This window comes from Acanthaster planci, linkage group LG18 (genome assembly GCF_054643075.1).
Source record: "Acanthaster planci isolate LZ-2023a linkage group LG18, COTS_SCS, whole genome shotgun sequence".
In the NCBI taxonomy this organism is placed as follows: Eukaryota; Metazoa; Echinodermata; class Asteroidea; order Valvatida; family Acanthasteridae; genus Acanthaster; species Acanthaster planci.
This window is the reverse complement of record NC_141794.1, coordinates 3,691,767-3,716,069: the sequence shown is the minus strand read 5'-3', so window position 1 is coordinate 3,716,069 and position 24,303 is coordinate 3,691,767. Positions and strand designations below refer to the sequence as shown.

At 43.1% G+C, this 24,303-nt stretch overlaps 1 protein-coding gene across 2 annotated transcripts; it reads right to left on the bottom strand.

The window, feature by feature from the left end:
• Positions 1 to 412: 412 nt before the first annotated feature.
• LOC110980833 (uncharacterized) lies at positions 413 to 24,303 on the bottom strand. Of its 2 annotated transcripts, none has more exons than XM_022237851.2 (5): positions 23,108 to 24,303; positions 4,301 to 4,404; positions 3,170 to 3,304; positions 2,454 to 2,710; positions 413 to 1,708 (listed from the first exon to the last, which is right to left on the bottom strand). In XM_022237851.2, exons 1-5 carry the CDS (start codon positions 23,316 to 23,318, stop codon positions 1,426 to 1,428), a joined length of 990 nt encoding a protein of 329 aa, XP_022093543.1. In that variant the 5' UTR covers positions 23,319 to 24,303; the 3' UTR covers positions 413 to 1,425. The 2 variants fall into 2 exon arrangements, with proteins under 2 accessions (XP_022093543.1, XP_022093535.1); XM_022237843.2 differs by having other exon boundaries at positions 4,292 to 4,404; positions 23,108 to 24,301.

Sequence of the window (24,303 nt, the reverse complement as noted above, 5' to 3'; positions counted from 1 at the left end):
CGTAGAACACCAGCCGGCCAAGGGGGCCAGCACGGTGTCCGAGAACTTAAGACCCTCGCTGGGAATAGTGGTTTTCAAAATTTTATGAAGTTTGTACCAATATGTATGTTTTAACTGGGGGGGGGTACGGCTTGCCGACTATATACCACCAACCAACCCAGAGGCTGACCGTACTGTGCAAACGCACACCAGTACAAAATACTGGTAGTCTATAGACCCAAGACGAACTTGTTCCAAAACCAAACTCTTATTACGTTTAATTGTTTATTAGGGCAAGCTCGAGTTAATCCGTGACTCAGACTATTCAGTCTTGAATTAAGTCAGGTTTGCCTTTTCAGTTGACAAAAGGACAATGAACAATCTTTGCTTTAATTTTTTTTTCAAATGAGTACATTCTGTCACATCACACGGCTTGTAATATGTACAATTGAATCTTTATTCGGTTTTAACAGAAGAAAGGAATGATCAAAAACTGATCAATCTAAATCTACCCTCAACCAAGGTAATAATGATGTCTATTTTAATACAAGGCTGGCGCATAAAATCTCAACTACGACCATAAATATGTACAAGTACGCAGGTGACATACATTTGAGACGAGTAAACTGATTCCCTTGTAAATTACACTGGGGGCGCCATTCAGAGCTACTGCGTTGGACATGTACACCATTTTACCGAAATGAGAATATGTGTACAGCCTCCGAGAAATTTCAAACCACTTTGTGTTTGTGTGATGTTTGGAAAGCCTTGATTCTGATGTTATTGCACTTTTTGCGAAGTGTAAGCCTTGATGAATTATGGAATGATTGAGTTTTTTCTGCTCAGGATCTCCCCAGTAGCGATAAGCATGCATGGACTTCTTTGCTGTTTACTTTCGAATTGAACTCAAACTACTGAACACCTTTATTAACATAGGAAATTGCACTTTCGTGACTTTGATGCCACAGATCTGAGAATTACAGGTCACGTCTGGTCTAATCACGGCCTGACAACAAAAAAAATATATATAATTGCACGGGAGGGCATGAATAATTGGATACTGCACACCTCTTGCAGAAAAATCATCATTTCAAAAATTGTCGTTTTATGTGGTTTGTCACGGTTTTATACGAAAAAGCCACATGACATTAGAGCTGAATCTGATTACTTCATTATGGCCAACCCAACTTCCTGCCTTCGAGTTAAACAAAAAGGTTGGAACTAAAACTGCGCGAGAACGTTATTTTGCATTTCCTCAGCTGCAATTCCAACTGTGATCATCTGGAATAACCAGTTTACACTCAGCCAATAGAAATGGCTCAGCTAGTCAGCGTTATACATATTCGTTTGTGAACGACAGTTCTCTTAGTCAAACTCTCACGATATTCCTGATGTTCTACCTTCTCCCCTCGAAGTATTTTGTTGATTATTGACTTTAAAAATGCTTTAAACATTGTCCCTGTTTTTGGCAGAAGATTCCCTGTGCACCAGGTCAGCGTGCTCCTTGGCCTTGAGGCGCAGCGCCGCCACACTGGAGCTACTGACGCTGTCATCGCTGCAGGAGCTAAAGGTGCCCGGCAGGTCACCGTTGGCGGCGCCCCCCAGCACGTCGTCCTTGGTGTCTTTGGCAGTCACGGAGGCCACGTGGCAGCCGCAGGCCGACAGAGGGAGCCCTGTGTGGAGGTGCGGGATGCCTGCCCCCTCGCGGAGGGCGGCAACCGCGAGCATGCTGTAAAGATGAATGACAGGGTGAGTCGATTGTTAGTCTCAGATTTCTTTCATTATGACCTCGTCCAATAATTTGGATTTCTGAATTATGGCCAATTCCAAGCCGGATATTCTCTGGCTACAATTTCGAATTTTTTTTCTGTAAGCCCACTGTAGAGGTTTTCTGGAGCCACTGAAAACAGTGTCTATTTACCTTCGGGCTACATGTCATTCATGATGACCATTGTTGATTCTTGTAATGTAGTCCACAGTGTGATACCGTTTGGCTAACAGGGGGCAGCAGACTTGCAGGCCATTTAAGGTTGTTCATTTGGGTATGACCTAGTTAGAATTCAGGCAGCACAGTTGTACACACTGGGAGCAATAGGGGGACCGTTCGAGGTTGCTAACCCCCCCCCCAACAATTGTTTTCCGCTCCCCAGAGATGTTGTTGTGATTTTTGGAGATGTGTAAATGTGTAGTATCCTAACCGCGACATTTGTGAAGCAGTCCCTATCCAAGGCGTATACAAACTTATATCACTATCAATATCACAAGCGATTGATTACGGGAGTAGGACTGCGTTTATCAACCTATTTTAGCTCTTTTGATTTGGAAGAAGGGTAAGGGTCTATGCATATTACTCTGAAGTATAAAAGTTGGTTATGGTAGTTACAAGTGTGCTTACTCAATGCTTGCATGTTCAAGTGTTACAACTTTTCGAATTAGGATTGGAAGGATACTTCATTAGATCCAAAACCACTCACCTTTCTCGCAGTGAGTTATGCGCTGCTCTTGCCATGGTCTCGTTGTACAGAAACCCGGCTGAGGTCGACGTAAGTGCTGGCGGCCGGACCGCCCCGGCCGCCGCGGCCGCTGCAGCCAGCCACGGGTTGCCAGTGAAGCCGACGTTACCAGCGGCTCCAGTGTAGGTGCCGGCAATCTGGCGGGTGCGCCACGGGTCGATACCGAGCCTCTGACGGGCCATCTTGCGCCACTTGGCCCGGCGGTTTTGGAACCACACCTGAAATGATGCCAGTGTTCGAAAGAAATTAAAAATCTTTGAGAAACTTGCTATGTCAGATGACAAGACAGTCGTGGACAGAAGTTTTTCACTACAGTTTTTCACACGGCTTGGTTTTCTGGAGTTTTTCTTATAAACTCACAGATATTAAACTCACATCTTTTTCCCTTCTGTTATCTTAGTCGACTGTTATCTTAACATGACAGTTTACTTTTTGGATGCTTGCCACTTGTTACATACCGGGATTTTTGTTTTGTTTCGTATTTCTTTTTATGAACGTGCTTTTACCGACAAAGACCATATTAATCACTAAGGGATTGGAGAAACTGGTATCATTCTTGGTGTATTAATTAGAAAAAGTGAACATATTTAAACAACAGTTTTCGTTAGGAAGAACGTATAGAGCGCTAGTTTTGTGAACGGAGGCATCTTCTCTGTGTAAATATTTCTGTTTGTTACCTGCACCCTGGCCTCTGTGAGGTTGATGCGCATTGCGAGATCTTCGCGGACAAATACATCGGGGTAATGCGTCTTGGAGAAAAGCGTCTCCAGTTCGCTGAGCTGCTGCGGTGTGAAAGTAGTTCGGTTTCGCCGCTGCAGGGAGAAAACGCACAAGAAAAGGAAGAAGTTGAAGAGATGTGAGTCATGTCTGTCTAATTGTGTCGAAAGCCCGTTTTATATTGTGTCCGTGCCCTGAGCGATGTAAGATCGAGTTTCGATACGACTTGCTGTCTTTAGTCTCGTCATCTGCGTCTCCGTTGGCTGGTCACGGACTCGCAATGGTCTGGTATAGAATGAAGCTACCGGCGGCCGTCTTACCGTGTCGAGTACAAAGGTGATCGCTGGCTGTTGTGCCTTTATAACTGCTGTTGCTACCAACGACTTGGTTAACAATGGCAAGCAAGCCTTTGTATTACCTTTGTGTTCGGCACAGTAAGATGGCCGCCGGTGGCTTCAATAACCCATGTTGGCTGAATAAGGGCATAGCGAGTCCAGACTTTTTACGTGTCCTCCGTGAGCCCGGTATATGACTTGCTTTTGTCGCAATGACTGTATGTCCACGTTTGAGATAGGAGATTATACCAAGGTTCAGTATGAGACATAAAAATCAGTTTAAGTCATAATCAGCTGTCAAATTTCGTCACAAGTCACAGATCATTTCATTCCGTGCACAAATCAGTTCTGTCATTATGTCATTCGACTACATGTTTGTCGACTTGTAGTCACAAGTATCAAGTCACGTAACGAGTCCCAACATTATAATGCTGATGGTTTTGTCGAGTCCATATCACAACTCAGAAGTAACTTTTGTAAAGTAGGCATCCACGTCATGTCGGTCAAGTCCAAAGTGACGTCGCTGGTCTTCCAATTCCGAATCAGGTACAGAAACGCCAAGACAAAGATCTTTGGTTTGGTGCTCCTGAAAGCAACCGCCGGTGCTAGTCGATTCCGAATAGCGAGTCACAGCAGGTTCTGTTTGTGACAGTTGTATTCAGGCGACTCTGCGCAAGAGTCCTTGAGCACGACCAGTTCAAGTGGATAATTATTATTGCAACCAACAAAGAAGGGCGTGATGCTTACTGCATGTACCTGGCGACGCCGGTTGTACATCAACTCATCCATCAGTAGTTCCTCACCTAACGACGAGGTGATGTTAGAGGGCGTGATCATGCCGTGGGCGTTGCTCCCCGACACTGTAACGATAAAACCAGACGAGAGCAACATTTTGTTTTTCCGCTCTTAAAAGCATATTAAGGCCTTCCCACCGATCATAGCATTTCTCCCCTTTAAGCTTGCACACAGCAGTTTTCTTAAAAAGAAAACTCGTTAATGAAACGACGGTGGTAACTAGTGGAATGGCACTTTCTCGGCGCTTGCTATAGATGAAACATAACAAAACGCCTCGTGTGACATGTCTGCGGCTGGTGATGGCACAAGCGTCAACGGCAAATGTTTGAAGCCGTAAGCAAGTGGCTTACGTAGAGTTGTGTGTTATTTGCGGTCGTAGCCAGGTTATTCATACATGGCCGCAGACACAAATGCCAAAAAACTACACCGAGTGCTAGAGACGCAACGATATTTTAACGATAAGTATAGCTGAAACAGGACAAACTTAGACGACCGCTTAAGTTCATGATTCCAAGCATGTCCAATAATTAAAGTCATATTATGCAACGTCTACGTGCTGTACTCTGAGAAGTTGAGGGAATTTTTAACTGTCTGTGACTGTTAATACTAGACTCGAGGTACTAGAGTTAATTTTTAGAGATTTTTACATTCTTTGACGGTGAGAAGCAACAAAGCCCCATCCTTGAGATACCTAAGACAACAAAACAGAGAAAGCAAAGCAATCACCCAAATAATGGGAGGATTAACTACAGTGAAAAAAGCCACATACGGTACCAATGTGACAAAAGGAAAAATTATGGAATGATGAAGAGCTTTAAAATTAAAAGCGAAAATCGAGCCAAAGCTTTTATGCTGAAACATAACTACAGAAAATCGGCTCTATTATAATACACACACATGGCTATATGTTATCACGTCGGTCCAGTACCGAAGGGAAGACAAAATCCACCCTGCTGGTGTTTCTAACGTCGTGATTGTGCAATTTCTGGAAATTTCCAAGGTTGTGAGTAAACATTGAAAGTGAACATTGAAGGCGCTTTACTGCCGGTTGTAAAATATGTCTTTGACATCTAGGTCTGTGTCAATTCTGAAAGGGCACGTCGTCGTCCTTTGCATTCCCAAAACAGTAATCTAAAGCCTGCAATGGCAAAGAACTGTATTTGACTGCTTCAGCGGTTGTAATCTTCGTCAGATTTGCAGTGGCATTGCAAAGATATCAGATGGAGAATTTATCACTACTTTAAGCTCCGTGGATACGTCAACGGGGCCTATAACCAAACGCATCTGGAAAATTGGAATACGTTAGCAAATCACTTTGATTACTTACACATATTTCCTCCAGTGGTATTTAATTATCAAGAAAGCTAGTGTCAATGTCGTTATTTTAATCAGTCGGCGGGGGTCTAGGGTTTCCTTGTTTGTTATTTAATAGCTTCACCATCACCGGTGAAGCTAATGATAGGGCTCCATGCTTGCCCGGTCCGGTCCGATCCTGAGTCGAAATTTACGGCCGTAAAAAACTCATCCCGGAACTTGATTAATCTTGGGCAGGAGGAGGGTTTTGGTATCTCTGCGAGGGATACATCTAATCATCGGTATAAACGGACGTCGCATGCCATAATTTATCTTCCTCGACTATACCGCTTCCTTTTTGATATCTCTGGCTAATTTTTGATTACCTTAATAATTCATCTTGATGGTAGAGACGCAGGCGGCGTGTCGCCTTTCTCCCCATTGCAGATGTGTATTCAGTAGCCCGAAGTGAATCATTATTCTCGTGTTTAAAAGTTGTTATTTCGATGCAGCATACGTCATCGTTTCAAACTTCAAAGTTTTGTTTGTATGTTGCTACCCGGTACTCAAGGAAGAGGCAGTATTTGCTGTTGCAAATGAATCCTTCACGTCTGTTCTTCTTGTCGTATATAATAACGCATTCATTTTAACCGTTTCCCCATTTTTTAAAGTAAAAAAAGAAAAAGAATTACTAATAAGGATTTTTCAGTGTATTTTGTAAGCAAGGTGACTGTTTCGGACGTTTATAGTGACAGGATTTTAAAAAGATTACGATTTTCTGCAGTCCATGATTGAGTCAACTCATGAAATCAGCATTACCAACAGAGGTGGTAATAATCCATGCACAATTGAAATTAATACTGGTACATCGAATTTTCGAATCTTACACGTTGCAATTTTAAAGCATGACTTGGTGAAGAATCACTGTTTCTCCGTCATGTGGGTTATTCAATATCACTGTTCGGGAATTTAAAAAAAGAGTGTAGAAATGTACGCACTTAAGCTCATAGTTTGGCGTTACCTTGTCTCCTATGTTCATTTAAGTTAGAGATATACAACCACAGCTCGGGTGCAGGCTCTACAACATACAGACCTTTATACACGTCTGACTTATGCGCGGAAATTTTAAACAAAGCTCTGTGTACTGTTACGTCTTGAGAGGCAACACACGCCGTGGTGTGACTTCGGTTTGCGCGAAATAACTTTTGACAATGCACGCCAAAGTTAACAAATTCGCCTGTCCCACCGGGCCAGTGCAGAGCGACTACGTCGAAACAGATGACAACGAATAATCATCAACGGAAGCATTTATCATTAGTTTCAATCTTCCTAATACAAGGAGAGGGCTTCATACACTCTAAAGTCCCCAGAGACGTGGCAGGAGAAAAAATACTAAAAGGTCGAGTTCTGAAAAATATCATTTCCCAGGACAGCCGCACTAGCTTTGCAGTTTCCCCTCCCTAATCTGTCACCGAAGTCATAACAACCTATCTTTCAGCCAGTTCGTTACATGGACCGGGATCTTATCGGCTCTGCGTGCGGCGTTTTACGCTGGGACGTTGAAAAAAAAAGTGGGCCGAAAATATGTTTAGGGAGTAATTAAGGCGGTTAATCTCCACAGCGAGTTCGTGATAACTCAGCGTGCGACCAGAAGAGATCGCTGCCCGGGACAAAACCATGGCGCTGGAGCTGAACGGGTCTGATAATGTTTGAAGTAAAGTTCGCTCTGGGCGAAAAAAAAGAGTGACAGGCTATAGAGGGCGGGGCTAAATCGGGTTTCGCTTGACAGAGGAGGGAGTGGGGATCAAGGCCCTCTACCTTTATTGCCGACTACTGAAGTTGTTTCAGCTCTCGATGTTTTCCGGCATTGCCTGTTTTGCTGTTGTGTGTTGGAATACATTATACAACAGTGGAATGGTGGCGTCACTTTTTGACCATCTGAGGTCGCTTTCTTTAAAATGTTATAGGCCTACCCATCTATTGTTGTGATCGAGGCTTTACGATAGCAAAGAAAGTTATGATAGTTGAATCTATTTTGGATGATCTTATAACCATTTTAATACCACTGTAAAAACCGTTGTGTCGTTTTTCTTCCGTGGTGAGTTTCACATTTGAATAACCATTCTACCAATACAAATGAACACCACATTATGTTAACATCATGTCACGTGCAACAGTGGTTGTAACTCGGTGTTAAATTTGCACCACTATATTACGCTGTAAAAACGGGTGTTAATATTTAACGCCTTCTTGGTAACGGTTCGTGAACGTGTTGCGGGGTTAGTAATCCAAAGCTAAACACGTTGTTTTGTTTGTTTGTTAAACAAAGCCGTACTGATGCATCACACATTTTAATGTTAAAAGGAAGACACAAAAACACGTTTCATCGGCGGTAGCAGTTTCTAAACACCGAGACCCGTTTTTTTTCCCAAAATGGTGTTTAATTTTAAAAGGTTACATATTTACAATTAAAAGTGTTCAAGATGCTGTACGCATTATTATTGTTTTTTAATCACATTCAAAACTTTTCAGGACTAGTTTTCCCTTTCCTTTTTTATTTTGTTTTATTTATATATTTAGTTTTTGTGGTTTACTTTTTTTTTTGAAGTTTCGTTGCAAGGTAACAATGGTCATTCACTTTTACAACTACACATCTGAAATAAATCCGTCGTCAGCAGACTCAAATCAAACGATGATTATAGAATCCCCAGAGGGTCGAAAAATTGAAAAGGAGCAGAGACATCCCAGAGCTGTTAATTGAAATCCGCTGAACAAAGAAACGCATATAAACGATATAACCCGATTCGAATGTGTGAGATGTGCGTGCGTAGGGGTACGTGTGTGCTGGGAACCTGCTGCGATCTATCACATGTTTGACGCCCAATTTCCTAGATTATTTGCCTTAATTTCCCACCCTTCTTTTACGATTAAACAATCCCGAGCAGACCCAAACAGCCTTCATCACCTCGGTTGGACCCGCGTGGATCGAGAGGAGAAACAGGAAGGGGGAAAAAGAAAGAAAATACCAACCGAAAAACCAATTACTATCTCTCGCGATTTTATTCGCACCTTATTTGTATTTATTAATAACAGAAGCAGACGAATTATTTCCTTTAATCAAGTCCCGATTCCGGGCATAGTCAACGACAGCTGCGTCGCTCATCGTCGAACCGTCTGCTGTCAATGATTGAAAAGGCCCTCGTGAATGTTAAAGGAAAAGTCTGTGCTCTGATAAAAAAAAAACCGCGGCTTATCCAGGTTATGCGAATCCAGATTTATAAATGCTGACTATCTGCGTACGAATTTCCGCAATCTCCGGGTCATTACTGCGCTGTTTTGGCAGGAATGCTGCACTGAGAAACAGTTTTGATCTAAAACTTCGGTTCAGGTTTTTTTTTCTTCGTATTTTTCTCCTATTTCAAGATAAGTTGAAGTGACAGATTGTTTTTGAAAATTTACTCAAAAAATACACTGGCCTATACTGCTCCATTGTCGTACGTGTATATTAGGCCAGTCACTTCGCGAATGATACGACACGAAGCTATCTTGCACTTCTCGAAGGACCATTGCTACTGAATGCAGCTGATATTTATTCGATGCTCGTCAAAATATCCACTATTGACATTTTGAAGCATTTGTTTTTCTTGTTTATCCGGATTAACAATCATGCCGTTGAGGATTATCATATCTGTGCTGTTGCTAAATCATGATTGCAACATTTTTGTCCTTTTTTTTAGCAGGTACCAATTTATGGGGTTTTGGGGGGTGGTGAGAAATCACAGTCGATTCGTCTCGGTGTATTGTTCGACACCTTTCCCCCAAGTTAAACAAAATCCATCAATTTGCTCACGGCCCCCTCGACCCAGCACTCGCACCGATGATAGCCCGTAGGGGAACAAAACGATGATTTCCGCCATTACCCTCGGGCGGTTTCTCCACACGAGTGTGTACGGGAGGCCAGCTTTATATGATCTGTATCAACCACGGCGAGGTGTAACAAATTACAGATTACTGTTAAGAAAAGGAATCGCTTGGCGGTGAGAACCGAAGGAAAGGGGGGGGCAGTGTGATTCTAACAAGCGAAATGCCGCCCAACACTGACACCCCATTAAGGAGATGAGAACCATAAGCTGTGAAGGGAAGAGGGGGGGACGTCCCTGAAGGAATATTTGGTGCTGCTGCTGCAGATGATGATGATGATGATGATGATGATGATGAAGGTCTAGCGAGAATTACATGGGAATCGGATGGGTGGTAAACGGCATACCCTGCGGTCAGACCTGACCGCTGACGTCCGCTCCCTCGCGCGCGTGGCGTAAAAATTAATGATTTCACCAGCGGGGTGGTTATGCCAAGTGAAGAGCATCCGGCGATCTTCTTTTTTTTTCGCTCCTTCCCACTTTTTGTTCCTTCGTCTCCGTCCTCACTCGGGCGAAAGAGATGAGTTTAACTCAGTCTTTTCCGGGGATTGTATCAACTAATAGCCGTATTGATGCGGTCTCATCGGGCCTCGCCTGTGTACACACAAAACCGGTGGGGAGTTCGAGATGGCTCATGGGAGGGATGAGACTTTATGAAGGTAATTACTTAGCGAGTGACCGAATGGTTAGGAGACGTGGCTTGAGGGGGAGGGAAGTAACGACAGATAACAGATGCGGGGATTTCTCTCCAGGAAGTTGAACTTATTCGGGCCGTCATAAATATAATACGCCGCTCAGCCTTGCGTGTGTTTGCATCTGAGAGGCGACTTGTGGCTGGGAAAAAAAGAGGAAACTACCCTACTCTGAGCCACCAAGCGTTTAGCTGCGGAGCTGCATACACTGTCCTGCAATTAATTGAGCCATGTCTAAATTAAATGGCTTCGGCTCGAAATGTATACACGGGTCTTTGGCAGTGGCTGCAGCCACTTCCCTTACAGCTGTGTGTGATTTCATGCTGCAGCTAAGTAAGACGGATTGACTGGATCTCGCTTCAGGAAATCGTACAACCAACGACCAAGAGTGACCCACCGTCTGGAACGTGGAGTGTGGCATGTTTCAAGTGAATAATACATTACACCAGAATACGTTGACAACGACTGTTAATCTGCCTCAATTAACAATCTTTCATCTTGAGAGAAAACCTTTTCTCTGTTGTCTTTCGTTACTGCTTGCCCGGTACGCATAGTAGTTAGGAAGAGTTTCAATGAAATGAAAATAAAGTAACTTTGTCGTAGCAAAAAAAAGTTAATTTGTCCGGACGAACGTAAGTAATCGCCCCAGCAGCCTCGTGTGTAATGGCTTTTCCACCTGGGGCGAGAGCGCCTATCAACCTCTGATTAAATTCGCGTATTACTCACGTCGTTCCTGTCACCAGTTTATTCCTGATCTTTTTCCCGCTCTCGAGCTGAGGTCGCGTTAGAAACCTCGGAGGTGGTAACCAGACCCGGAATGAAATTCCTCCTCACCTAGACTGTCAACTCTCTTTTTTTCTCTTTTTTTTTCTCAGACTTTTCTTGTTATCTCCCCTGTAACTTCCTCTTGTCTCCTTTCCTTCGCTCAATTCGACAAGGGGTTAATCCTTTCGGTGTGGCGTTACATTCAAAACACGATTGACCCGGTTTTCTCCCTCTGCGTGTATCTATTTCTGGATGTGATTCGGAAGGAGCGGCACTTTTGGTCCGTAAGCTGGGAGTCACTCAGCCCGCCTTTTTTACGGCTCTTTAAAGTCGAAAACATTAATTTGGTCCGATGAGGGAAAGTTTCTGGCGCCTGTTTGCCTAGTCGACGCTCTGTCTGTGAGATTGACCGTTTTCTTCTTTCCTGTATGTTTCTGATCCGTTACGTGTGTCACTTTAACTGGTTGTTGTTTGTTTGTTTGTTGGGTTGTTTGTTTTTTGTTTTTCATCCTATTTCTTTTGACGAGGTTTGCCGTTAACGTGTGAAGAGTATCTGTGGAAGCGCAGGAGTGACATGGGAACGAGGATGCCCTAAAACAAACAACCACCTGTGAACGAGACGTCTTAAATTTTGTATTCCAGTAGATGGAAACGCATAAACAAATTAGTTTCTCTCAGTAACGAATACGATTTACCTTTAAACTGTGTAATATGAACCGTCACGTGTCTTCGCAGTGCACAAGAAAGAAACCGAGACTGATGCCGTGTCCGAAACGGGCTTCCAGAGCTACGGCTAGGTCTATTGTCTGCGCGTCTCCACACATTTCCAATGGAATGAAGACCTAGACCTAGCTCTAGACGAGAGATTCGGATGCAGCCTGATTTCTTGCAGTGACAATTTCAGTGACACTACCACAAAAATGCTTTAAAAGATTACATGAAAGTCCAGACATAGAAGACATTTTATATCGACACAGAACAATTAACAAATATCAATGCAGTACAATGACCGAGTATCAACCCTACACATATTATATCAATGAAACATAACGAAAATCAACGCGAAATAATGAACGAAATAATGTAAAAAGTAACCTCACACGGACGGCAATATCGAAATATCGACATGATTTGCGGTCAGTAGCTGGATTTCTTCCGTAATATAATCATAGAGGCTTTTATAAATCTGTGTCATAAAAACGACTGAAAGGAGCAGATGCTCGTTACACTGTCCTTGATATTGATTGTCAGGATAGGGTTACCTCATAACTCGGTTTAATTATCTTAAAATGGTTGGTATCCCTTGCCGAAAGGAGTCCCATCACAGTGCTGGCCCAGGCACGTTCCGCGTCTTCGACGCGGTCGGGCCGCCATCGCCTACCCATCTCGGCCGGTGCTGTGTCATCACGGTCGGCAAAGTACCACTCTTAGCACACCCACACACAAGACTTCGTCTTGAAATGCGAGCCCGGTGAGGCTAGGTCCCGCACTAATCCGCAGTATAGACCGAATTACTTAGACTTGGAATCGAATTGAGGAGATGGGCTGAGGGGCAGAAAACCAAATGTCCGGGATATATATTTTGTTTCTTCAATTCCTCTTCTCCGCTTTTCTTCTTCTCGATGCGGAAGTCGGATGGGCTCTTGCACAAATTGAAAAGTCTAATTACTATCAAACAAGTATGGATTACATGTCTGAATTGAGTTTCATTACAACCCTTTTCTCGCTATGACGAATTAAACTGGAATATCGCATGTGGTCTGGTTTTGGGGAATCTCGTCTTCAGTGAATACTTTCCAAACCCTGTAGTTTCAGATGAAATCTGTGTTTGTTTTTGAAGTAGGCATTCATGTTTTGTTCTCCACTGATATCCTGCCGTTTTCAAGGTGCAGCCACTAATGTAGTCATCCTGTTTTTGTAATCATAATTGTGGAAGTATTGTACAGCTTCTTTCAATTGAGATAATCCAACACATAGTCATGGATTTCGCTGGATTTGTCCTGAAATTTCACTAGGCTTCAAGTTGTGAAACTAGTTAAATGCAGAGCCACATTTTAAATTTGTTGGCAGTGTAAGTTGCTATGACAGGATGTTCTTTCTTTAATATATTTCGTCTTGTGTTTATCTGGCCAAGGCACGGCTGAAAGGAAATTCGCTTTTTGCCATTCAGGCGGTTATTTTTTTCATTTCAGCCAAATTACTCTGCAAAACCTGCAGTAACGTCAGTACTTGGATGATGTTATTGATGGTGTTGATGATTTTAATGACTGCAACGAAAGTGATGGTAAGAACTGACTGTGTCAATCCCCAAATAACAAACACTGATTGTTTTTTCCCCAATTTTAGAGTTAAGCGGATTGTGGTGTTTTTGTTTTTTGGTTGTTGTTTTTTTGCTAAGTTTGATGAATATTGTGTAGTAATGAAGATTACGGAAGCAACCCCTCCTGATCGAGGCCCACAACCCCCATCTTAAGCTTCTACAGAAAATTTTGAGATTACTTGGTAGTTTTTCTCCTGAAACATCCTCTTGGAATTTTAACTATAGGAGGTTGATGCTGTTGTGTTTTTGAAACTATATGTCTTATCAAAACTGTGGAATGCCCCCCTCACGGAACGAGGCCTTCAAGTGTGGAATAGGACTCTTGGAATTTCAAACGGACCCCATGCGCCCCGAGCTGACCAATTGAGGGCGCAATTTTCCAAGCCCGCGTTAGCCCGAAAAGCCCGCGTTGCGGTCGTATCGCTACCAGCAAGCTGAACACTCCCGACCAACCTGGTCCTGTTCAGCCGATGAAGGGTTGCTTCTGTTCAAGACGGATATGCACTGTACTGTGACAGTGGCTGTGCCAGTTACGAGAGCACTGTCCAAGAGTGACAATGCGGGGTGGTAGTGACAATACGATTAACAGTGACAAAAGATAAGGTGGCACAATGTAAATGCTCTCTGGCCCCCAAACATTCCTCGTCAGCCAAATAGAAAAGTCACTTTAAAGTCCTCGACCTTAATTTTGAAACCAAAAATTGTCTTTGACAAACTTCCCACTCCACTCACACAAACCTTTTCTGACCCAACCCCATGGTTGGTAAGACCTGGAGTTCATCCGGGCCACTCTGCCGCGAGCCGACCGGCGACAACCCGGCCATTTCACGCTTCTCCGCCTCAGCACGCGGGAACAGGGTCATTAACGGCCGTAAACATTTAAACGTGACGACTGTTCGGGGACTAGTTGCCGGCCCAGAAAATAACAGTAATCGGCTCAAAAAGGACAGAGAAGTAAAAAAAAAATCAGAGTGGTCGATCCCAAATCACTTGGGTATCCAACAGGTGCGTGATTAGACAGACACAAGTAGGTTTCTGTGCTGGCGGTACCGTTGAGGTGTGCCTGAGGACAACGCTAGGCGCTCGCGTGGCGCAAGGGTAGTCACGCTTTCACTCCCTGAGCATTTGGAACGCGTTGAAAGGATGCCTTAGGAATTTCGCTGTTCAGGACCGTCTCCGGTCAACTGTTTCACTCTTTTTTAAGGTGAAGGCACCGGTCATTTTATGTACAGGTGAAATGCGGTGAGACACAATTGTGAATATATACTTGAAGCTTAATGCCGAAGCTTCCTTTTGTCCTACTATTCATTTCAATAGGCCTACCAAATGCTGCCGCAAAGTCTTCAGTTTAATTATAAAAAGCAAAATTTCAATTTGTAAAAAGCGGATTCTGCAGCGGATCTGCTTTTTTGATTTAAAGTATGTCAGTCATTGGACCAGTTAATCCCAAATTTTCCCATTACTTGACAAGAAACTCCGTAAAATCTTAGATTTCAGATTTAATTTTCGGTTGAACAAAGTGAAATTATTAAGTTTCTCATTTCTGTGAATTTGCAACATTAAAGTTTGAGGGTACTCGCGTAGAGTTATGGGCCGACGACTAATTGTGGTTGAATTCTAACCGGAATGCAACTAAGAAGTGAAGAACTAAATTGTTGACATTACCTAAGCGCATATCCTCAGGTAGCGCCATCCCAAAATGGGATAAAAAGGGTATATAGCCCCTGTCACACAGTGCACGCGCGTGCCCCTCGTAAAAATTTACAATTACACAACTTTGGGGGATAAAGTTCTTATTTCGCTGCAACTTGTAAAATGTGTCCTCTCTCAGCCGCATGTTGCCTTATTTCGTTTCTTTTCCTTCCTCCTTCTTTTTTTTTTCTTTTTTCTTTCATTTACAGCGGCGTTGCGAACCAAACTTCGGCGAAATCCCTGCCCGAGGGAGTGAGGAAGCTCTGTGTCCGTGTGTGTTTAACTTTAAAGACGGGCCCCACTTTTGTCAGCGGACCGCAAGTGCGTGTCGGTGTGCGGTCAGCGGGCACCCTCGTCCCCTTTCGCGCGCGGGCTAATGACCGGCGCAAGGAACAGATTAATAGGGAGAGCCGAAATTACCGTGGATGATCGCCAATGACACATGTTCCGAATTGCCCTAATGAATTCGAATTTCTCTTTCTTCCCTCTAGTCGCAGAATAAACCTTTTCAACGTTCGCAATGCATTATGGGGCTCGGATGACAAACAAGCCATGTATTTTGTGCATAAACCAAAGGGAAAAGTGAACCAGTAAAAAATCAATTTCAGTTGTCTTCAGATTATTTTTAAAGTATTTGCTCATCACCTCACAGATGCATGCGTAGTATATAAGGAAGGATTTCAAAATAACAAACAATTTTGAAATGTTTGCAAGAAGACAAATCACCCTTAATTTCTTTTTTTAAGGGCACTATTCATTCTGGCTGAAAATAACGTTGATCTTTTAATGCTGTATGAACGAGCTACAGGTCGTGATTTGATTGGCCAATACCTGGGCATTGATATTCACGATCTTAGTCAAAGCACGGTCCAGGACAAAAACTTGTGTTGTTGGAGGGGATTCCCTGAAGTTTACTTTTCAGCTAAGCTTTTAACTTCGAAGTTTGTAAATATCTTCATCCCAAATCTATAATGCAACACTCTGTGAGAAGAGGATGGCTTGAACTGGTGTATGAAACAAAATGGAAACATACTAACGTTTTGCAGGCACACTTCACCGATAGGGTTGTGCGTAACATCTATGCTTTGTTTGTCATCCAAACCCATAATGCGTTGCGAACGTCGAAAAGGTTTATTGCAATAACACCACCCTTGGAAAGCATTAGTTCCAGAAACTTTGTCCGGTGATGATGAATATTTTCACTCTTGCGAACGCTTTTTATACCCTTCAGCTTCTTTCCGCTAACCTGTACACAGGCGCACTAGTAGTCAAATACTTTGAAATAAACATGCATTAAAACATTTTGTTTGTGAGGCACGTCCGTTCAAATTAACTTTTATGAAATTTGAGATTGTATTTTCAAGTGAGGAAAATCAGGTTGTGTCCTAGTTTGCGCCACTTTGATCGATAAAGTTGTAGTTCATCAAAAAGTCAAATCAAAAGGCGAATAATGACAAACCAAACGTTAATTTAATTAATAACGCGCGACGGATGTATTGTGATTGAGTCGTGCCTGACTTGCAAGACTTGACTACAGCATCTTCAGGGTTTTTTCCCTGAAAGGTAAGGATGCTGTTTTGATACTTCCCGCGACGTAATTCAGGCTGAAAGGACACGAAGGTTTCCTATGTTTCATTTCTCAACATTCGGTAGAAGGCGTCCCCAGTTAAAAATTGAGCTTAATACCGCCAGACGTGCGCGCACTACATGTAACAATAATTGCCAACCACAAATTAAAATTACAAAGACCACTGAACTCAATTTGCTCTTGGCTATGAATAAATTAATACCGATAGATTTTTTACAAACCCACTTGGGTCTTTGTCCACCAGGTCAAGAACTAATAACACCCGCTAGAGGAACATATGGATGTGTAACGGGGCTGTATCAAAGGTTCCCTCGTTCGTTTGTGCCAAGGTTTTAGCGGGTTCGTCTGATGGTAGCACCGGGGTCAGTGTCATGAAATCACGGTTGGCTAGCGCCGCCTTGTGCCGGACAAATATAACAGTTGCATGAAATAATAGTAAGGTGTGCCCTTGCACATAATAAGGGGAAAGCTTGGTGGCCGGAAAATTTTTGTATTAGTTGTAATTCACCCCGACATTTGGCCACTTTCGCGCATGAAGCTGTCAAAGGAGGATGGAGGGGATGTCGTAAGATTATTTGAATCTCCCAATGAATGCCTCTGTCTCTAGACCATTGTACCAAGATACACTCATTTTCACAATGTGTAATTACATATATATGGTTGCTTTCCGCTAATGGATATCAAGAAAAGTGTGAGCACATGCACTTTATACATGAGGGATGATACACTCCTGGTAGCCAGGCATGATAAATATTGCATGCATGTCTACCAGACACACGCGCCTTTAGAACGCCCTCAACTGTTTTTCTCAGAGCGGATACACCCCCAGCACAAACACGCTTACACCCGTTCATATAATATTTGGTCATCAATAATTTATGGCCAAGTTTATTTAACTGTGCCCCCGGCTGATGCCCAACAACAGAAAACTTCACCTCGTGTGAAGACGTAGACACAAGGACAACAACAATAACAAAACTGGTCCGGTTAGCCGGACCGAACAATGCCAGTTTATCTAGTGGATTTATTCAACTCTCCACGCCACCCGCTGAAACTCAACGGGACAAAAGCGACTTCTTCGGCGAGCACTGGGTATTTTTGCCTGGAGGGGATCGACGGTGACTCGCCACTGGACTCTTTTCCCCCCGTCAGACGCAACAATGTCCAACATTATCATAGTGTCGCATTCGGTGTTAATGCAGATCAAATCATTTAGCGTCCGCTCAGTTTGACAAGCATCGATTCTGACCAGTTCGATACTGCAGAATACGTACATGCGTTGTGACAGCTCCTGAAAGCGCTTAATTGCCACTTGTAATTTTTATGAGATTTTATTGGGGGTAGTAGGGCGTTGGACGGCAGGGTGTCGGGCTGGAGTGAAAGTTTCGTCCGCAGCTACAGCATCGGGCTGCGCCCGCAGACAAGTGCCGGCGATAGTCGTGTTTGTTCCCGTACAAAGGACAGGCCGGGGGGGGAGAACTACAACTTTGGAGGAGGCGTGCGAGGGGTTGATTCATGCCCGAGTGGCAAAGTACAACTGTGTTATCGCATACAACTTGCTGATTGATGATGAACCGCGTTTTTCGTTTCTTCGGGTTCCACACTCGACCTATCAGTGGATTGTTGATGTCTTTATGCGCACGAGTACAACTAAAAAGAATCAATAAAGTGTGCGTTTATGAGTCACAATTCGTAATGTGATACATGACTGCTCTTGCGTGAAACCCTCGCTCCACTAAAACTTAAACGGGCGTAAAATGGGCGAAATTGCTCCTCTGTGACTCGGAGACCAAGAAGAACGAAAGCAATGAATTGGGGTAAAACCCTGAGTAACATGCGATAAATGTATATATCTCTATTTTTCATTCATTCCATGGCCGCTTTGTTTTGAACTGTTGCGACGATTGATTTTTATGTCTTCTTCGGTTCTTCATGTGCTTTTCTTTTTTGCCTTTTTGTTTATTTATTGTTTTCTTTATTCGGGACGTTTTCCATCTGTGGTAAAGATTGGTTTTCCTGTTGATTTTACTGGAGTAACTGCAAAATTGTTGCTGTTTCAATTGTCATTGTTGGTTTCTCGTTGTAACTGTTGCTATTTTTGCTTCTTTAAAGGTTTTAATTATCTTGTTGGTTTCCTTGAAGATGATATTGCTGATGGGGAGGCTATTTCTGGCGAATGTTCCGTGTGGTAGCATTTTGTAAGGTCCATCTTTGTTGTGGCGTTCGTTTCTTTTGTCATTACCTACACTAACAGGTAGCGAGAGCAACGAAACTACGGGGAAGAACTTAATTAAATTTTGACTGATAAACTGGTTGCAGGAATAGTGACAGCAGCACTGAAACCTCAATCTTTAGACGGAAACCCAGAGTGAAAGGCTTGAGGAAGAAAGTTAATCTTCAAAGTGACAGTGACAGATTGTGATAAAGAAATAGATACATAGACCGTGACACACACAGTGACGCAAGCAGCTGGGCATGAACCCAGAATGGGCTGTCCAACAATATCAAAAAAGAGAAGCTTTGACGTCTTTTGTTGAAATCCAACCGCGCAATTACAAATGCCAAAAAAAATGATGTATGGAGGGCGAGAAACCGAGCTGTAATCGACAAACCAACAGATAAATGGTCCGGAGGAAAGGAGGATCGCCAGCCACGTGCTCGCAAAAGGTTGCGACAATTGGCCTCAAAGCCTACCGTCTGACATGGGCAGACGCCACTGAAATGTTCGGTGTGAGGGCACGTGCTGGGCTAATCCAGCCGCGTAGAAAAAAAGAAACACCGTTGATGTATAAAATGTGCGCCGGGGAGAGTTAAACCCATGCATCCACTGACAAGGGGTCAACCGAGGGTCAAAGGCGAAAGGCCATGCTCGTCGCTGAATGCATGTTCGCGCGGAGCACCGGTTTCGTTTCTTTGTTTTTTATTGTCTTTTCTTATATTTGTCATATTTAAAGGACAAATTTCCATGAAAATCATAACTTGCGCGCTGCACCCATACTGAGATAGAAGTTTGTTGCCAAGAAGCCCTTCCCAGCCGTTTTACCAATCATTCATATTGCCGAGATTAATCTTTCAAAAAAGTAATTAAAAGACTGAACATAAGTGAATACAATAATAGTATGAACTTTCACCTGTGCCATTTATATGACGGATTTCTACAATTTTCCTTTCGCTTTACTGAAGCGATCGATTAGCGACGTCCGTTTGTGTCACAGTCATGCGCCATTTCCTTCATTTTATTAGACGAACTCAGTATAGTGTTGCAACATGTCAGATACACTTTAACGTCACATTGCCTGACAAAATGGTGTGAATCTACAAGCGCCACCGTGCGGCCACTGTTGCTGTACTTGAATACATTTTGTGTAAACGGCAAATTATACACCATGAAACAGGAGAGTTCTCATCTTCCAGGGGATAATTACCGAGACGGTGACTTTAACCAAAGGGGACCGAGACACCCCTGTGGACCCTCGATTGGCCTCTCCTCGATTTGAAATCAAACGTGCTGAGTTTGGTATTTAAATTGGAAAATACTTCCAACAGCATATTGTGTAACTTAACGTAGCAGACGAGTGTTCTGGAATGTATTAAACGGATCGAAGTCCTTTGCAGACCCTACTTCAGCCTGACCTTCCCATAAGACTGTCGGCATAGACAGTTTATTCAAATGTTTAGCAACAAAGCTGGCAAATAAAGATGTATCTTACTCCAAACGTTTTGACTACTAACTAAATGAGTTCTCTTCATATATGCTAATTTATGCAAACCACGGAAGGAACATAGCATGACTAATCACAAACGTCGAGACAGTCAAATAGCTCTAAAATGTTTGAATACATTCAGAATACAAATGAGGTTTAAATCCTTAAAAAACGGAGTCGTTTAACCGTTCACCTTTAGGTTTTAGTTAGTTTGAACGGCAAAAACACTGGCCGCGTGGCGAGGCTAGCGTTCCAACGTTCATTCACAGTGCATACTCTACCAACTTCTTTCTCTCATGATCTGTCTTTTGCCATGAAATATTTAGACAAAATATTTAGACAAAATATTTAGACAAAAGTATCAAAATTTATACTCTTTGATACTTTTACTTCTAGGGACTAATACTACCTCTGGCCATAATCAGCCGTTAATTTATGATCTAATGTCAATAAGTTGTTTCACGTAGGCCTATCGAAGCAAAACTCCTGGGCGGAAACCTCTCTTTCTGATTTCAGTTCCATTAATTTCAATTAAGTTCGGAAAATAACATCTTAAATCCGTTTTAAACGGTTCAGACATAGTGGTTTCAAGGTGTAAACTTCCGGTGCTCTGGTCAGGTATCGGCATTGGCTTCGAAATGTTCTTTCTTTTTATTTCGTTTTCAGTGCAGTAGCTACAATGTATTATTTGTACTTGGGATTCGGGTAAGGTTTGAAGAACATTCATTTCATAGGCGGTCAGTGTGGTGATTGAAATCCCGGGGTGCACGTCTGAATCACCCCAAGACTACTGTGATAAATACAAAGTCGTATAACAGTGTTAACTGTCGGTTAGTAATAGTAAAATAATCATAAGAAATGCTAAGAAAAACGCCTAGTATAAAATGGCAAATGTGGAAGAAAACAAATGGACCGATCGTGAACTTCTATTTCAAAGTGAAAATTTAACAGTCCCTATTCCTTCAGTTCTGATTTGCCTTCTTTTCACAAATCCAGATGAGTTAGCATTAATCTTATCTGTGTGCAAAAACAACCGATTTCCTGTCGCAGTGGATCCTAACGTAACAATGAGCGCCAGGAATTTTAGAATTTGAAACTCTTAATCAAAAGCTATTTCGTTCATTACAAATTACTCCCTTAGTCTGAGGGGTATGTTTACCGACACGATCCGTTTGCATATCGGTGTGGTCCTGTGTATAGAATAATGAACAATCATAATTTACATCGCACAAATTTCATACGCTTAAAAATGCCTTAAAAATTCATGTAAGGGCCATAAAAGATAAAGCAATGACATATTTTCTACAAGGCCCTGGTCGTTGGGAAGGTGCCAGGGAAAAAAGTAACGAGTTTTAGTGAAGTGGTTTAGCGGTTCTGATGATATGAGCCCACCGTTCACTCATCGAAGAAATCTGCCTCGCACACCCCTTCCCCAAGTCCCCTCGGTCTGCATCGCCGCTTGTCCGTCAACGGAAGCGGCCCTTTGGCGCGCCTGCTCTCTTTCGGCTCTCGGCTCAGAACACAGAGGTAGTTAAAATAAAAATTGTAAAAAAAAGTTAGCAGCCAACACCGACGGCTTGCTGGGGATTTAGGCTCTTTCAAGTTTAAGAGTGGGCGAATTTACACAACGTTCAAATTTCAGCCCTCCGAAGCCGAAGTGATGTAATTTAGAATCGAGCTCCTTGCAGATTTCATGTTCGCGATCAGGCGAGGTGCTCGTTCTGTCAAGGGGGTTTACTACAGGTCTGAGTATTCCAAACTATACAAGTATAGCCTTAAAAGTATTTACGACTATTACGTTAAACTGAATATCAAATAATGACAACATTAGGCGGTCTCCATAGAAAGTCCCTTGATATTAGCAAAAGGATAACATTTTCCCGTTACAACTTGGACGTGTTTACCCTCCTGATCATTTCAACTTCAGAATGCATTCCTTTTGTTGCTTGTTCTTCGAAGCACTGCAAGAAATTAACCTTTTCTTTTCTTATGTTCAATTCAGATTTCTGGGCTGGCTAGTTGGGCATCTAAGGTTATGCTTCATTTCTTTCTCGGCATGCAAAACTTCATGCGTGTTCGGAAGTTCTTGGATACGATGTGATTCGTAGTTTTAGTTGACGCATGTACAACCATCCATTACTTCTTCAAAATTCTATATCCACCACAACAGTCCCAAATCCTCCGATTTCAATGTGATTTTACATATACCCTGGGAGGTTAAGGTTAAGCATTGCTGTTAAGTCAGTGAGAATGCAGCAGCCGTACTAACCAAACATGGGAGAGGTCAGTTTGCCTCATGTTGTATGGTTATCTTAAATTAAAATAAGAGAAGGCCAAGGTTACTGTTTTTTTGATAGAAAGTCTAAATGTAAATAATTATGCAAGCGGGGGGCTCCCGCAGTTGACCCACACTTTGCCTGTTTAGGTTTCTTGCTCTCTGCCGAGAGCAATCGCAATAATTTTTTATTTGCTATTATTTGTTAAATTTGTTTGTATTGAAATGTTTCGTCATGTCACTAAGGGATTTGGTTTTGTAGCTTGCTGGTTTACACCTTTCCTTCCTTTTGTAAGGAAATCTTTCCAACATTGTGTCTAACGAAATTTCACCTATGCAGAAAGAAAAAAAACGAAGTAAACTTCGCCGCAGCTTTTAAAATTGATGAGTTTAACAATTAGATGATAAAGCCAAGGTCAATGAAGTTTGTGGATGTGTGCAAAATAAACATCTCTCAATAAAAACACAACTCCTCACGTTTCAAAGAAAATTTAAGGTATGGAAAAATGACCAACTTACCGCTAGGAGTTACCACGCTGACCGGTAGGGATTTAGACACCGACGACGGGGGTAGAAGGCCAAAAACCGCCGCAGCAGCCGCGGCGGATTGATGCTGGTGGTGTGACGAGGCGAGAAGTGGCGAGGAACCTGCGGGAAGGAGGGCCTCCGAGGCATGGAAGCTGGCCGGTGAGGACGGCGATGCGGACGGACTCTCGACTGTCTTGGGCATGATGTTGATGGGCTGGCCCGAGTCGTCTTTGTCACCTCGTCAAAATTGTTTCAGTCTTCTTTGGACTTTCGGGATGTCTTTGCAAAGTTTATCGACTTGCACGTTGGCCTTGGCTTGATTCCTGTTTGACGTGGTACGCTTATTTGTTCACGCCGTCTCTGATGTTTGAATCTTAGATTTCACGGACTGTTTCCCTGGTGTAGGGATGTTGATGATTACAATCGAATGGTGATGCCGAATGAGTCAACTCCTTAAAATAAAAAGTCCCTCCTTTGATCAATTTTGACTCATGCTTTTGCCCATTATTCGATGACGATCCGAAACCTTCACGACGAGGCATCGGCAGCGCAGTGTAAAGTCATATTTACTTTAAACCGCAAAACAGAAAACAAACCTTAAGTTGTCGAGCCAGTCAGACGCGCACTTCGCGGTTTTTTTTTTTTTTTTTTTTTTTTGCGCCAGTGCTTTTGCAGACGACTTGCAAAGGACGTTACGATGGTGTCACTATCTCGGCGCGACCGGCGAGGTCCAGGCCCTTATATACCTGGGGGCATTCGCCTGGCAACAGATGCACGTCGGTTAAACAAGCCACCATGGGTTGAACCAAACTCGCTCCGGCTAGTTGGGGAGTTCGCTTGCGATACTGGGGAACATCTGCCCCTCTGGCGAGCCCCGAGCTTTACATGCGCGTACACCAGCAACCACTAGTGAGTTAGACAAAACAAGACTACCCCATGCATATATAGGTAACCAGCTAAAAAAAGCGTTGCACGCTATGTCATACACTGGCAGAATCCCAGTCCCTGCATTTTTTCTTCTTCTTTTCTTCTTTCCCCGAGATGTATCCGACTCGATTGCTTTTGTAAACTGAGATGGGCGAAACACAGGCGCCTAATTGATTTTTACGCCACGCGATTGGTCGTGGCTTCTGCAGCCACTCCTCGGGAACAGGGAGCGACCGGAGTTACGGCCCCAAAGACAGCCT